Genomic DNA, 17,190 nt, shown 5'->3' with positions numbered 1-17,190 from the left:
AAAACGCCTAACCCCTGCCTTGCATGGCAGCCAATCGCCGTTGGTGTGTGAGTGTGTGTATGAATGGGTGAATGAGAAGCTTCAATTGGACAGCGCTTTAGATAATGGCGCTGTATAAATGGCAGCTCTGTGAGGCTTCTTTTCTGCTTCCCCCCGACAGCGCACACGGGCGTCCCCAGAGATCCGCACGGCTCTGGACGAACCCCCAGCACGTCACAACGCGGGGTGCAGAGAGGGGTACCCCAGCACGTCACAACTCGGGGTGCAGAGACGGTACCCCAGCACGTCACAACGCGGGGTGCAGAGACGGTACCCCCAGCACGTCACGCTGTGCCCTTTCCGTGTGGGAAGCATGTGTTCTGCCAGGCCGATTCCGTGCGTGCCACTGGCCAGGGCTTCATGAAGATGAGAAGGTAAAGATTGCTCTGCTGTGCTGCCAGCCAACACTGAACTCATCTCAATGGGCTTTGGGCTGCAGACCTCATAACAAACCCCTGGAAACTAAGTTACTCTTTCTCAGATTGTTAGTGTGGTGGAATAAAGCTGGAGATTATCAGCTTGACGTCAGTCACACCACCACTGCAGGCCAGACAGACATGCTTCTTCTGTCACTTTATGGGTTTTCACCAGCTCTATCCGAAAATAAAAGGTTTTTTTCTTCTCCCAAGTAATTAGTGCTACTGATTGGCTGGACTGTATTCACACCTGACTCCCAGGTAAAGGGAGGGTGGAAAGCCAGCAGGTGTAGGTTTTAGGTTGGTGTTGGAGTGATTGAAATATAATATTTTTTCAATGACATGGGAATTTACCATGTCAAATAACATTTCTCACACTTCTTTATCTGCACTTTATTAGGTATTTATTAGACTCATCTTTTAGACTTAAGTTTTCTGCTGCTGTAGCCTATCCACTAAGAGGGTTGACACGTTGTGCGTTCAGATGCTCTTCTGCATACCGCTGTTGTAATGTGTGATTATTTGTGTTACTGTCACCTTACTGTCAGCATTGACCAATCTGGCCCTTCTCCTCTGGCCTCTCTCATTAACAACACGTTTCTGCCTGTGGAACAGCTGGTCACTGGATGTTTTTGTTTTTTCACCATTTTCTGCAAACTCTAGAGACTGTTGTGAGTGAAAATCCCAAGAGATCAACAGTTACAGAAATAATCAAACCAAGCCCGTCTAGCACAAAACCATTCTGATGGTTGAACATTAACTGACACGTATCTGCATGATTTTATGCATAGTACTGCTGCCACATGATTGGCTGATTAGATGATTGCATTAAATGAATAAGTAGGTGTACAGGTGTTGCTAATAAAGTGCTAAGTGAGTGTGTTTATATATATATATATATATATATATATATATATATATATATTATATATTATAATACATACAGTACTGTGCAAAAGTTTTAGGCTAGTGTGAAAAAAATGCTATAAAGTAAGAATGCTTTCAAAAAATAGAAATGTTAATAGTTTATATATTAATAGTTTAATCAACAAAATGCAAAGTGAGCAAACAGAAGAAAAATCTAAATCAAATCAATATTTGGTGTCACCACCCTTTGCCTTCAAACCAGCACCAATTCTTCTAGGTACACTTGCACAAAGTCAGGGATTTTGTAGACGTATAATCAGGTGTGTGATTCACCGATTATACCAAACAGGAGCTAATGATCATCAATTTAATATGTTGGTTGAAACACAATCATTAACTGAAACAGAAACAGCTGTGTAGGAGGGTTAAAACTGGGCGAGGAACAGCCAAACTCTAACTCCAAGGTGAGGTTGCTGAAGACAGTTTAATGTCAGAAGTCATACACCATGGCAAGACTGAGCACAGCAACAAGACACAAGGTAGTTATACTGCATCAGCAAGGTCTCGCCCAGGCAGAAATTTCAAGGCAGACAGGGGTTTCCAGATGTGCTGTCCAAGCTCTGTTGAAGAAGCACAAAGAAACGGGCAACGTTGAGGACTGTAGACACAGTAGTCAACCAAGGAAACTTAGTGCAGCATCAGCTCAGAATTGGCAGAAACCAGTGGACCCAGGTACACATATTCACTGTGCGGAGAAGTCTGGTCAGAAGCGGTCTTCATGGAAGAATTGCAGCCAAAAAGCCATACCTCCACTGTGGAAACAAGGCCAAGCGAGGGAGAGAGGGGCCAACTGTCCCCGAAAACACAGGAACTGGGGTGCAGAAAAATGGCAACAGGTTTTCTGGACTGATGAGTGAAAATGTGAACTATTTGGCTATAGCAGAAGGCAGTTTGTTCAATCCATCCTAAAACAGATTTTTGTTTGGAAATCATATTTCAACACTCATAACTCTGCTACCTTTCATTTTGGGGTAGATGGAGCCAAAGACCTATAAAGTGATTAATGAAGCGTTGCTCAGGTGTCTGCAGTCATGTGCTTCAGCCGTGCGCTACACCACCTGATTTCACTGATTATCTTATCTTAACTAAGCAGGTAAAATAATGAGTGAAATCAGGTGGTGTAATGCACGGTTTTACTCTTACCTGCAGACACTGTGACCCGCAGGACGTGGGGTTGAGTAGAGCTGCAGACACTGCGGCCCGCAGGATGTGGGGTTGAGTAGCTCTGCAGACACTGCGGCCCGCAGGATGTGGGGTTGAGTAGCTCTGCAGACACTGCGGCCCGCAGGACGTGGGGTTGAGTAGCGCTGCAGACACTGCGGCCCCCAGGACGTGGGGTTGAGTAGCGCTGCAGACACTGCGGCCCGCAGGACGTGGGGTTGAGTAGCTCTGCAGACACTGCGGCCCCCAGGACGTGGGGTTGAGTAGTGCTGCAGACACTGCGGCCCCCAGGACGTGGGGTTGAGTAGCTCTGCAGACACTGCGGCCCGCAGGACGTGGGGTTGAGTAGCTCTGCAGACACTGCAGGATGTGGGGTTGAGTAGCTCTGCAGACACTGCGGCCCGCAGGATGTGGGGTTGAGTAGCTCTGCAGACACTGTGACCCGCAGGACGTGGGGTTGAGTAGCTCTGCAGACACTGCGGCCCGCAGGACGTGGGGTTGAGTAGCTCTGCAGACACTAATGAAGATCGGGGAAGTCAACATTAGTCACACTGATTAGTGCAAACTTCATTCGACTATATATCCCAGGTTAACAATCCCAGATTGTGTGATGATTTTTCCAGTTCCTGATTTGAGATTTGATTTGAGCTGGCGCTGACCCCTGACCTCTAACCTCTCTCCTGTCCGCGGCTTGGGCCGGAAGGTCCTGGAAGCCTGAGGCCAGAACATGACGGGAGGCAGCGAGCGGGGTGCTGGAGAGAGGGCTGGCAGCAGTGCCACAGCGCAGGTTCCCATTGGCTGGCGCAGGACAGTGGAGAACGGGGCCGTGGCCTACATCAGGTGAGCAGACGTCTCTGATCGCCCCACAGGCCGCGGGCCAAAAAGAAAAACCACACTGTGGAGGACTAAACCACATATAGGGGGCGACATGGCTCAGGCAGTAAGAGCAGTCGTCTCATTGACTCAGGCAGTAAGAGCAGTCGTCTCATTGGCTCAGGCAGTAAGAGCAGTCGTCTGGCAGTCGCGGAGGGTTGCTGGTTCGATTCCCCGCCTGGGCTGTGTCGAAGTGTCCCTGAGCACTAACCCCCAAATGCTCCTGACGAGCTGGTCAGCGCCTTGCATGGCAGCCAATCGCCATTAGTGTGTGAGTGTGTCTATGAATGGGTGAATGAGAAGCATCAATTGTACAGTGCTTTGGATAAAGGCGCTATATAAATGGCAACCATTTACCATTTACATATACAACATGCAACGAGTATGAGCATCTCTCCCTCCCTCTCTCTCTCCCTCTCTCTCCCTCTCTCCCTCTCTCCCTCTCTCCCCCCCAGTCCCAGTGGGACTCTCTTGTCTTCAGTGGAGGAGGTGGGATCGTATCTGTTGACTGACGGCACCTGTAAGTGTGGGCTGGAGTGTCCACTGGTTGTGCACAAGGTGAGACCCACCCCCTCCCTGCCCGTGCCACCCAACCTACCACATGGAGTATGTAGTGTTATTAATATAGAATGGCCCTGTGTTTGTTTTTCCACCAAAAATCATCAATGCGTTGCTTTATACGGAAATATAAAAAGTTTTTTTTTTAAGTAAACTGTAATGTATTTGAATAGGCAAGAGTAAACAAGAGGTGGGCTTTGGTGACTTCCACTTGTCTGAAAAAGTGTTAAAAACCTTTGACTTCTGTTTTGTTGTTAAAATGGGTCTGCAAACTGTTTTTGTCTTCTAGGGTATCTTGGGATACGTTGAAACACAAAATCAACTCAAAAATATAGTCAGTTGTCACACATGCACAGCTGTAATCATGCACGTGCAAAACACAACATTTGCAATATGACCGTAAGACCATACCTCTCAAATGTGTTCAAAAAGAGGGTACGCTTGGGGTCTTTTGAATTCTGTAATTCTGACGTGGGCCCTCTTGACCCGTGGTGGTGTGCGGCTGGAGTAACAGACCTTGATCAATCCCCGGTCCTGCCAAAGCCGAGTTTGGCTGGTTCACATGGAGCACATGGAGGGGGGGGGAGGAGTCCGCAAGGGGGGTTCATGAGATCGTATACAACAGCACCCCGGGGGGGTTAGTGAGATCAGCACACACAACAGCACCCCGGGGGAGTTAGTGAGATCAGCACACACAACAGCACCCCGGGGGGGTTAGTGAGATCAGCACACACAACAGCACCCCGGGGGGGTTAGTGAGATCAGCACACACAACACCACCCCGGGGGTTAGTGAGATCAGCACACACAACACCACCCCGGGGGTTAGTGAGATCAGCACACACAACATCACCCCGGGGGGTTAGTGAGATCAGCACACACAACAGCACCCCGGGGGGGTTAGTGAGATCAGCACACACAACAGCACCCCGGGGGGGTTAGTGAGATCAGCACACACATCACCACCCCGGGGGTTAGTGAGATCAGCACACACAACATCACCCCGGGGGGTTAGTGAGATCAGCACACACAACAGCACCCCGGGGGGTTAGTGAGATCAGCACACACAACAGCACCCCGGGGGGTTAGTGAGATCGCCGTACACAACATCACCCCGGGGGGTTAGTGAGATCAGCACACACAACAGCACCCCGGGGGGGTTCGTGAGATCAGCACACACAACAGAATCGCGGTCGCGGGCGGGACGATGTGGCTTGGAGAAGGGATGTCGTTCTCAGGGTCAGCTGATCCATCCAGGGACAGGATGCAGATTGTGTATCCCTAGCTAACACATGAGCAATTGGAATAGATAGGGTACAGTTGGCTACTAAATTGGGAGAAAGAAATCTGAAACAAGCAATAACATGGGTACTGTTCATTCTCAGCCCTGTGCCCCTCCCTAGTGGTGCCCCCCTCCCCAGGTGTTTAACTTTGACCCCCTCCCCAGGTATTTAATTTTGACCCGGGGGCGGTGTTGCTCCAGAGGCCCCAGCTGCCGGGGAAGGCGGAGGAGGACATGACCAAGCTGTGTAACCACCGGCGGAAAGTGGTCGCCATGGCGGCGCTCTGCCGCAGCATGCAGGCCTCCCATGGCACAGGTACCCGCCACACGCCACCACCAACACCACACCACCACCACCAACACCACCACCAACACCACCACCAACACCACCACCACCACACCACCAACACCACCACCAACACCACCACCAACACCACCACCAACACCACCACCAACACCACCACCACCACCAACACCACCACCACCACACCACCAACACCACCAACACCACCACCAACACCACCACCACCAACACCACCACCAACACCACCACCACACCACCGCCAACACCACCACCAACACCACCACCAACACCACCACCACACCACCGCCAACACCACCACCAACACCACCACCAACACCACCACCACACCACCGCCAACACCACACCACACCACCACCACCAACACCACCACCACACCACCGCCAACACCAACACCAACACCACCACCACCAACACCACCACCAACACCACACCACCGCCACCACCACCAACACCACCACCACCACCAACACCACCACCACACCACCACCAACACCACACCACCACCAACACCACCACCAACACCACACCACCACCACCACCAACACCACACCACCACCAACACCACCGCCAACACACCACCACCACCACCACCAACACCAACACACCACCACCACCACCACACCACCACCAACACCACCACCAACACCACACCACCACCACACCACCACCAACACACCACCACCACCACCAACACCACACCAACACCACCACCACCACCAACACCACACCACCACCACCAACACCACACCACCACCACACCACCACCAACACCACCACCACCAACACCACCACCAACACCACCACCACCACCACCAACACCAACACCACCACCAACACCAACACCACACCACCACCAACACCACCACCAACACCACACCACCACCACACCACCACCAACACCACACCACCACCAACACCACCACCAACACCACCACCACCACTAACACCACCACCACCACTAACACCACCACCAACACTACCACCACCACCGCCAACACCAACACCAACACCACACCACCACCAACACCACCACCAACACCAACACCACACCACCACACCACCACCAACACCACCACCAACACCACCACCAACACCAACACCACACCACCACCAACACCACCACCAACACCACACCACCACCACACCACCACCAACACCACACCACCACCAACACCACCACTAACACCACCACCACCACTAACACCACCACCAACACTACCACCACCACCGCCAACACCAACACCATCAACACCACACCACCACCAACACCACCACCAACACCACCACCACCACTAACACCACCACCACCACTAACACCACCACCAACACTACCACCACCACCGCCAACACCAACACCAACACCACACCACCACCAACACCACCACCAACACTACCACCACCACCGCCAACACCAACACCATCAACACCACACCACCACCAACACCACCACCAACACCACCACCACCACTAACACCACCACCACCACTAACACCACCACCAACACTACCACCACCACCGCCAACACCAACACCACACCACCACCAACACCACCACCAACACCAACACCACACCACCACCACCACACCACCACCACCACCACACCACCACCAACACCACACCACCACCACACCACCACCAACACACCACCACCACCACCAACACCACACCAACACCACCACCAACACCACCACCAACACCACACCAACACCACACCACCACCACCACCAACACCACACCACCACCACCAACACCACACCACCACCACACCACCACCAACACCACCACCACCAACACCACCACCACCACCAACACCACCACCACCACCACCAACACCACCACCAACACCACCACCAACACCAACACCACACCACCACCAACACCACCACCACCACCAACACCACACCACCACCAACACCACACCACCACCAACACCACCACCAACACCACCACCACCACTAACACCACCACCACCACTAACACCACCACCAACACTACCACCACCACCGCCAACACCAACACCAACACCACACCACCACCAACACCACCACCAACACCACCACCAACACCACCACCACACCACCACCAACACCACCACCAACACCAACACCACACCACCACCAACACCACCACCACCACCAACACCACACCACCACCACACCACCACCAACACCACACCACCACCAACACCACCACCACCACTAACACCACCACCACCACTAACACCACCACCAACACTACCACCACCACCGCCAACACCAACACCATCAACACCACACCACCACCAACACCACCACCAACACCACCACCACCACTAACACCACCACCACCACTAACACCACCACCAACACTACCACCACCACCGCCAACACCAACACCAACACCACACCACCACCAACACCACCACCAACACTACCACCACCACCGCCAACACCAACACCATCAACACCACACCACCACCAACACCACCACCAACACCACCACCACCACTAACACCACCACCACCACTAACACCACCACCAACACTACCACCACCACCGCCAACACCAACACCAACACCACACCACCACCAACACCACCACCAACACCAACACCACACCACCACCAACACCACCACCAACACCAACACCACACCACCACCAACACCACCACCACCACCAACACCACACCACCACCACACCACCACCAACACCACACCACCACCAACACCACCACCACCACTAACACCACCACCACCACTAACACCACCACCAACACTACCACCACCACCGCCAACACCAACACCATCAACACCACACCACCACCAACACCACCATCACCGCCAACACCAACACCACCGCCAACACCACCACTACACCACCAACACCAACACCAACACCAACACCACACCACCACCAACACCACCACCAACACTACCACCACCACCGCCAACACCAACACCATCAACACCACACCACCACCAACACCACCACCAACACCACCACCACCACTAACACCACCACCACCACTAACACCACCACCAACACTACCACCACCACCGCCAACACCAACACCAACACCACACCACCACCAACACCACCACCAACACCAACACCACACCACCACCAACACCACCACCAACACCAACACCACACCACCACCAACACCACCACCACCACCAACACCACACCACCACCACACCACCACCAACACCACACCACCACCAACACCACCACCACCACTAACACCACCACCACCACTAACACCACCACCAACACTACCACCACCACCGCCAACACCAACACCATCAACACCACACCACCACCAACACCACCATCACCGCCAACACCAACACCACCGCCAACACCACCACTACACCACCAACACCAACACCACCACTAACAACACCACCACCAACACCACACAGGAATTGCTGCATTTCCTCTCTTGACCGTTAGGAGTCCAAAATGACCTGCTGTGCCGTTAATAGAATAAAACATATTACACACAATAAAGTGTGCAAAAAGTGATTGGATCTGAATACTTTCTGAAGCCATTAGATAAATTAAGAGAATCATCAAGCCAGATCCCAAGATATTTATAGCAACATACTCTTTCAATGCACTTCCATCAAAACTGGTGAGTTTTAGTTCATCTGAAGAGTTTGAATGAGACCGTAAACACAAGACATTCAGTTTTGCCTGTACTGAGGGCAGCAGCAGAACCCAAAAGTATGTACAGTGAAAAGGCCTGGGCAATGTAGAGCGGTGTCATCACCACAAAGTGAGGACCTGTTCCCATCCATGGGTTCTGTTTGAAAGGTAGTTTGAAAACCCATTGATTGCTGCAGATGCAAAAGCCATGTTTCTTGCTGATGAGCTGTGTTACTGTGAGTGAGATATGGACCCTCTCTCTCTGTACTGCAGGAGGCCCATTCTGCTCCATGGAGAGCAGGGACCTGAGGGTGGGGCCCCTGGGAGCTCGGGAGGAGGGGGGCTGGGGCTCTTACTCCCCCCGTCCCCGGCCCTCAGCACAGCCCAAACTCAGCCCCAGCCCCACCCCTCCCCACCCCCCCCTGTCCTTCCCCTTCAACGGCTCTCTCCCCTTATCCCGCCCCAACTCTAGCTCCCGCCTGTCGCCCAGGAAACCGCCCCCGCCGTCCCCAAACCGCTCCCCATTCTCCTGCTACGGGCCCCAGAGGTACGCCCGCCCCCCGCCCCCCCCCCGGCCCCCCCACACCCCGGAGCCTCCCGGGCCCTCACAGCCCCACCCCCTGGACCCCTGCCTCTCCTCCTCCTGCCTCTCCTCCCCGCCCCCCCTCCTCCTGCCCCTCCCCCGGGGCGGGCCTGGGCCGGGCAGGGCTCGTCGGCTCCCCGCCCCCTTTCTCCAGTAGCCCCTCCCCTTGTGGGAGCCAGGACTGCCCCTCCCCCCGCCAGCGATCGCGCCACTCTTCAGCCTCCTCCTCCTCTCTCTCCGAGCAGGGGGGCGTGGGGGTAGTGGTCCTAGCTGCTTACCCCCCGGGGGGCACCAGGCCCCCCTGCCCCCCTCACTCCCCGAAGTCCCTTCCCCCCGTCAGCCCCGTCAGCCGACTGGAGGACATGTTGCAGCAGTACAAGGACGCCCCCCCCAGCCCCCTCCCCCTCCCTCAGCCGCAGAGCAACCAAAGCAACTTCCCGCCAGCCCAGAACCAGAACCACCTGGTCCCGCCCCCGGCCTTCGCCTCGGACCGGAAGAGCGCCGTGGCGGCTAGTGCGAACACCAACGCTGGCTTCCTGGGGCAGCTGCTGAGCCAGCAGAAGCAGCAGCAGCACGTCTCGTCCTTCCCTGCCAGCAGCCTCCTGTCAGCGGCTGCCAAGGCCCAGCTGGCCAGCCAGATGAGCCGGAGCCCAAGTCACGGTGCTAATGCTAACGCCCACGGGGCTAGCACTAACGCTAACGCCCACGGGGCTAGCACTAACGCCAACGCTAACGCCCACGGGGCTAGCACTAACGCTAACGCCCACGGGGCTAGCACTAACGCCAACGCTAACGCCCACACCCCCGGCGCTAATGCCAATGCTAACGCCCAGGCCCCCGGCGCTAACGCCCACGCCCCCGGCGCTAATGCCCATGCTAATGCCCACGCCCCCGGCGCTAACGCCAATGCACCCGGTGGCGTAAAGGAGGCTCCGCAGTCCAAGGTATTAATGAGCACTTTGCACAGTAGCGCCAGGACGCCTCCCACGTCTCACACCCTCCTGATCCCACACTCGTCTCCCTCCCCATCCTCCTCCTCCTCCTCCTCCTCCTCCTCCTGCTCGTCACCGCGTGGGCCCCGCCCCCTCCTGGACAAGGCCGCCGCGCAGCGCAGGCGTCAGCGCCGATCCCCGACCGTGCTCAGCATGCTGAAAGAGTCGCAGCTCTGCGGCCTCCGAGCGCCCAGCGAGCCTTCCTCCTCCTCTACCTCACACCCAGAGAGCCTCCCCCAGCCCGGCCCGCCCCCCAAGCAGCCGGCCGACGCCCAGGACAGCAAGAGGGCGGTGCCCACCCAGCCTCTCTCTGCCCTCCTGCACCTGCTCAGCATCCAGAGCGCCCAGACCTCAGCCTCTGCAGGCCCCGCCCCCGGCCCCAGCCACGCCCCCTCCTCCCCGGGCCCCTCCCTAACCCTGCCTGCTCACTACCCAGCCCCACCCGCCTCACTGGCCCCCGCCCACCAGCAGCCCCAGAGCCCCGCCCACCCCTCCTCCCCGCTGGCCTTCCCTCCCGTGGGCGTGGCCGAGGAGATGGCTGATGGGCAGAACCCGGGCCCTGTCCTAACACTGGGGCAGAACCCCAGCCCTGTCCTCACACTGGGGCAGAACCCCAGCCCTGTCCTCACACTGGGGCAGCCCCAGGACGTGGGGGGGCAGATCCTCAGCCTGCTTGGGCAGCTGACCTCCTGCCCCCCCGCCGGGCCCCTGGAGGAGAGGGGGCCCCAGGAGCCCAATGGGGGCCCCACCCAGAGCCACAGTGTCGCTGCAGGTGAGTGTCATCTGGGGCGCGTTGGGCATGTGCACCGGTGCTGTTCTGAGCATGTGGGTACAGAGCGATGTCACCCAGCTAGTGATGGACCCTTTCAGTCCTTATACCTTTTCAACCAATCAAAATGACTGCTATACTTTTGTTTTGAGCCCCTATAAAACCCTACCTCATTTTCTCTACTTTTCAATTTTCTCAACCAAAGACCAAACCCTTTGTGATTCATATTGGGCTTGGGGCTGAAAGGGTGAAGTCCCTGATGCACCCACCAAATGGGACCAAAACACTGCTGTTCCCAACATCTAGGTGTGGAGCGATTTTTAAATGCATGGCTCATTTGCTACTGGTTACATCCACCAAATAGGATAAATTGTGGATAGTTGCAAAAGTTTTAGGCAGGTGTGAAAAAATGCTGTAAAATAAGAATGCTTTCAAAAAAAAGAAATGTTATTGGTTTATTTTGATCAAATAACAAAATGCATGAACAGAAGAAGTGAATGAACAGAAGAAAAATCTAAATCAAATCAATATTTGGTGTGACCAGATTTTGCCTTCAAAACAGCATCAATTCTTCTAGGTATACTTGCACACAGTTTTTGAAGGAACTCGGCAGGTCTGTTGTTCCAAAAATCTTGGAGAACTAGCTACAGTTCTTCTGTGGATTTAGGCAGCCTCAAATGCTTCTGTCTCCATGTAATCCCAGACAGACTCAATGATGTTGAGATCAGGGCTCTGTGGAGGCCATACCATCACTTCCAGGACTCCTTGTTCTTCTTTACGCTGAAGATAGTTCTTAATGAAATTGGCTGTATGTTTGGGGTCGTTGCCCTGCTGCAGAATACATGCCAATCAGATGCCTCCCTGATGGTATTGCATGTTGGATAAGTATCTGCCTGTATTCTCAGCATTGACAAGACCATAAATTCTGACCAAATCCCCAACTCCATTTGCAGAAATGCAGCCCCAAACTTGCAAGGAACCTCCACCATGCTTCACTGTTGCCTGCTGACGCTCATTCTTGTACCGCTCTCCAGCCCTTCGGTGAACAAACTGCCTTCTGCTACAGCCAAATATTTCACATTTTGACTCATCAGTCCAGAGAACCTGCTGCCATTTTTCTGCACCCCAGTTCCTGTGTTTTTGTGCATAGTTGAGTCGCTTGGCCTTGTTTCCACGTTGGAGGTATGGCTTTTTGGCCGCAATTCTTCCATGAAGACCACTTCTGACCAGACTCCGCACAGTAGATGGGTGTACCTGGGTCGCACTGGTTTCTGTCAATTGTGAGCTGATGGCACTACTGGACATCTTCCGGTTGCAAAGGGAAGTGAGCATGATGTGTCTTTCATCTGCTGCACTAAGTTTCCTTGGCCGACCACTGCGTCTACGGTCCTCAACGTTGCCCGTTTCTTTGTGCTCCTTCAACAGAGCTTGGACAGTACATCTGGAAACTGGCAGCAGTGCAATGCATACAATCATGTACCTATGGGTCAGGAGCTTCAGTTAATGTTCACATCAACCATCAGAATGTGGAAAAATATGATCTAAGTGACTTTGACCATGGAATTGTTGGTGCCAGACAGGGTGGTTTGAGTATCTCAGAAACTGCTGATCCCCCTGGGATTTTCACGCAGTACAGGTCTCTGTTCAATTTGATATATTTTTATCTAACGGTAAACTTCGCCGAACAATCAAGGTGGTGAGATTAACATGGTCCAAAGGGAGGTGCCCGGGAGGCATCCTGATCAGATGCCCGAACCACCGCAGTTGGCTCCTTTCAACGCGAAGGAGCAGCGGCTCTACTCTGAGCTCCCTCCGGATGTCTGAGCTCCTCACCCTATCTCTAAGGCTGAGCCCAGCCACCCTACGGAGGAAGCTCATTTCGGCCACTTGTATATGCAATCTCGTTCTTTCGGTCACTACCCAAAGCTCCTGACCACAGGTGAGGGTTGGGACGTAGATCGACCGGTAAATCGAGAGCTTCACCTTCCGGCTCAGCTCCCTCTTCAACACAACGGTCCGGTGCAATGCCCGCATTACTGCTGACGCTGCACTGATCCGCCTGTCGATTTCACGCTCCCTTCTACCCTCACTTGTGAACAAGACCCCAAGATACTTGAACTCCTTCACTTGGGGCAATGACTCGTTCCCAACCCGGAGGGAGCAATCCACCGTTTTCCGGCAGAGAACCATAGCCTCAGACTTGGAGGTGCTGACTCTCATCCCGGCCACTTCACACTCGGCTGCAAACCGCTCCAGTGCATGCTGAAGGTCACGGTCCGATGAAGCCAGCCGAACCACATCATCCGCAAAAAGCAGAGACGCAATTCTGAGGTCACCAATCCGGACACTCTCCTCACCTCGGCTGCGCCTTGAGATCCTGTCCATGAATATCACAAACAGGACCGGTGACAAGGGGCAACCTTGGCAGAGTCCAACACCCACTGGAAACGTGCTTGACTTTGTGCCGAGGATGCTCTCACTTTGGTTATACAGGGACCGGATGGCTCGTAACAACGGCCCCGGTACCCCATACTCCTGCAGTACCCCCCACAGGGTTACCAGGGGACACGGTCGAAAGCCTTCTCCAAGTCCACAAAGCACATGTGGACTGGATGGGCAAACTCCCATGACCCTGCCAGCAACCCCGCCAAGGGAAAGAGCTGGTCCACTGTTCCACAACCAGGACGGAAGCCACATTGCTCCTCCTGAATCCGAGGTTCGACCATCGGTCAGAGCCTCCTTTCCAGCACCCTAGAGTAAGCTTTCCCGGGGAGGCTGAGGTGATACCCCGTTAATTGGAGCACACCCTCTGGTCCCCCTTCTTGAAAATGGGGACCACCACCCTAATCTGCCACTCTGCAGGTACTGTCCCCAACCTCCACGTGACACTGCAGAGGCGTGTCAGCCAAGACAGCCCAACAATGTCCAGAGCCTTCAGCATCTCAGGGCGAATCTCATCCACACCTGGCGACTTGCCGCTGAGGAGCTTTTTGACTACCTCAGCAACTTCCACCAGGGATATAGGTGCAGATTGCCTCGAGTCTTCGGGCTCTGCCTCTTACACAGAGGACTTGTTGTTCGGGTTCAGGAGCTCCTCGAAGTGCTCTTTCCACCGCCCGACAACCTCCCCAGTCTGGGTCAGCAGTTCTCCTCCCCTGCTGACACAGCAGCCTGAGACACAAGCCCTGCTTTCCCCTTCTGAGTCGTCGGATGGTTTGCCAGAACTTCCTCGAGGCCAACCGAAAGTCCTTCTCCATAGCCTCCCCAAACTCCTCCCATACCCAGATTTTTGCTTCAGCGACTGCCAAAGTCGGGGCCCTTCTGGCCACCTGGTACCTGTCTGCTGCTTCAGGGGACCCCCGGGCCAGCGAAACCCGAAAAGCCTCCTTCTTCAGTTTGATGGCGTCCCTCACCGCTGGTGTCCACCAGTGGGTTCTTGGGTTGCCGCCCCGACAGGCACCAATGACCTTCTGGCCACAGCTCCTGCTTGCCGCCTCTGCAATGGAGGCTTTGAACCTGGCCCACTCGGACTCCATGTCCCCAGCCTCTCCCGGGATGTGTGAGAAGTTCCTCCGGAGGTGGGAGTTGAAGACCTCGCGGATGGGGGTCTCCGCCAGACGTTCCCAGTTCACCCTCACTACACTTTTGGGTTTACCGGGTCTGTCCGGCAGCCTCCCCGGCCACTTGATTCAACTCCCCACCAAGTGGTGATCAGTTGACAGCTCTGCTCCTCTCTTCACCCGAGTGTCCAAGACATACGGCCGCAGATCTGATGATATAACCACAAAATCGATCATCGATCTTTGGCCTAAGGTACTCTGGTACCAAGTACGCTTATGAGCTACCCTATGCTCGAACATGGTGTTTGTTATCGACAATCCATGACCAGCACAGAAGTCCAATAACAAGACACCACTCGGGTTAAGATCGGGCAGGCCATTCCTCCCAATCACCCCCTTCCAGGTTTCTCCATCATTGCCCACGTGAGCATTGAAGTCGCCCAGCGGAACTGTGGAGTCTCCGGGTGGTACCCTTTCCAGGATGCCGCCCAGTGACTCCAAGAAGGCCGGATACTCTGAACTGCCGTTTGGTGCATAAGCACAAACGACAGTCAGAGCTTTCCCCCCAGCAACACGTAGTCGCAGAGAGGCGACCCTCTCATTCCCTGGGTGGAACTCCAACACAGTGGCGCTCAGCCGGTGGCTTGTGAGTATCCCCACACCCGCCCGGCGCCTCTCACCCTGAGCAACTCCAGAAAAGAACAGAGTCCAGCCCCTCTCCAGGAGTTTTGTTCCGGAACCAGTGCTGTGCGTGGAGGTGAGCCGAACTATATCCAGTTGGTACCGCTCCGCCTCCCGCACTAGCTCCGGTTCCTTCCCCACCAGAGAGGTGACGTTCCACGTCCCCAGAACCAGTCTGGAGTCTTTGAATTGCTCTTAGTCTGGTCCCTCCCCCAGGACCAATTTGCCTTGGGAGACCCTACTGGGGGCTAACGCTAGTCCCCCCGACAACATCGCTCCCAGGATCACCGGGACACACAAAGCCCTCCACCACGTTAAGGTGGCGATTCCTTGAAACTGGCTGCCCGAGTTGATTTTATTTTGTGGTTTTTGCTCACTTTGACAAGAACTGACAGAGCTGACATTTTCACTTCATTGACATAATTAGCGACATGTCTGCTCTCTGGCATGTGTACCGTATGCTGCAATATCGTAGTGGCTACACCCTCCCTCTCAGTACCTTAACACTCCCCCTCCTCCCCCTCTTAGCACCTTAATACTCCCCTTCCTCCACCTTAACACCTTCCCTCTTAGCACCTTAACACTCCCCCTCCCCCTCTCAGCACCTTAACACTCCCCCTCTCAGCACCTTAACACTCCCCTCCTCTCAGCACCTTAACACTCCCCCTCCTCCCTCTCAGCACCTTAACACTCCCCTTCCTCCACCTCTTAGCACCTTAACACTCCCCTTCCTCCACCTTAACACCCTCCCTCTTAGCACCTTAACACTCCCCCTCCAACTCCCCTCCTCTCAGCACCTTAACACTCCCCCTCCTCCCTCTCAGCACCTTAAGACTCTTCCTCCTCCCCCTCTCAGCACCTTAACACTCTCCCTCCTCCCCCTCTCAGCACCTTAACACTCTCCCTCCTCCTCTCAGCACCTTAACACTCTCCCTCCTCCTCTCAGCACCTTAACACTCTCCCTCCTCCCCCTCTCAGCACTTTAACACTCTCCCTCCTCCTCCTCCTCTCAGCACCTTAACACTCCCCCTCCAACTCCCCTCCTCTCAGCACCTTAACACTCCCCCTCCTCCCTCTCAGCACCTTAAGACTCTTCCTCCTCCCCCTCTCAGCACCTTAACACTCTCCCTCCTCCCCCTCTCAGCACCTTAACACTCTCCCTCCTCCTCTCAGCACCTTAACACTCTCCCTCCTCCTCTCAGCACCTTAACACTCTCCCTCCTCCCCCTCTCAGCACTTTAACACTCTCCCTCCTCCTCCTCCTCTCAGCACCTTAACACTCCCTCCTCCTCTCAGCACCTTAACACTCCCCTCCTCCTCCTCTCAGCACCTTAACACGCCCCTCCTCCTCTCAGCACCTTAACACTCCCCTCCTCCTCGTCTCAGCACCTTAACA

General features: G+C 54.8%; 1 protein-coding gene across 1 annotated transcript in view; it reads left to right on the top strand.

The window, feature by feature from the left end:
* Positions 1 to 212: 212 nt before the first annotated feature.
* The window catches only part of mbd6 (methyl-CpG binding domain protein 6), a 35,815-nt gene continuing 18,837 nt past the window's right edge, over positions 213 to 17,190 (top strand). The window contains exons 1-6 of the mRNA XM_061218824.1: positions 213 to 413; positions 3,247 to 3,383; positions 3,872 to 3,974; positions 5,421 to 5,571; positions 9,483 to 9,756; positions 9,875 to 11,556. Coding sequence (XP_061074808.1) covers positions 3,271 to 3,383; positions 3,872 to 3,974; positions 5,421 to 5,571; positions 9,483 to 9,756; positions 9,875 to 11,556 — 2,323 coding nt within the window. The 5' untranslated portion in view covers positions 213 to 413; positions 3,247 to 3,270. The remainder of the gene's footprint in view (positions 414 to 3,246; positions 3,384 to 3,871; positions 3,975 to 5,420; positions 5,572 to 9,482; positions 9,757 to 9,874; positions 11,557 to 17,190) is intronic.

Source organism: Conger conger, chromosome 14 (genome assembly GCF_963514075.1).
Source record: "Conger conger chromosome 14, fConCon1.1, whole genome shotgun sequence".
In the NCBI taxonomy this organism is placed as follows: domain Eukaryota; kingdom Metazoa; phylum Chordata; class Actinopteri; order Anguilliformes; family Congridae; genus Conger; species Conger conger.
This window is presented reverse-complemented; position numbering and strand designations above follow the sequence as displayed.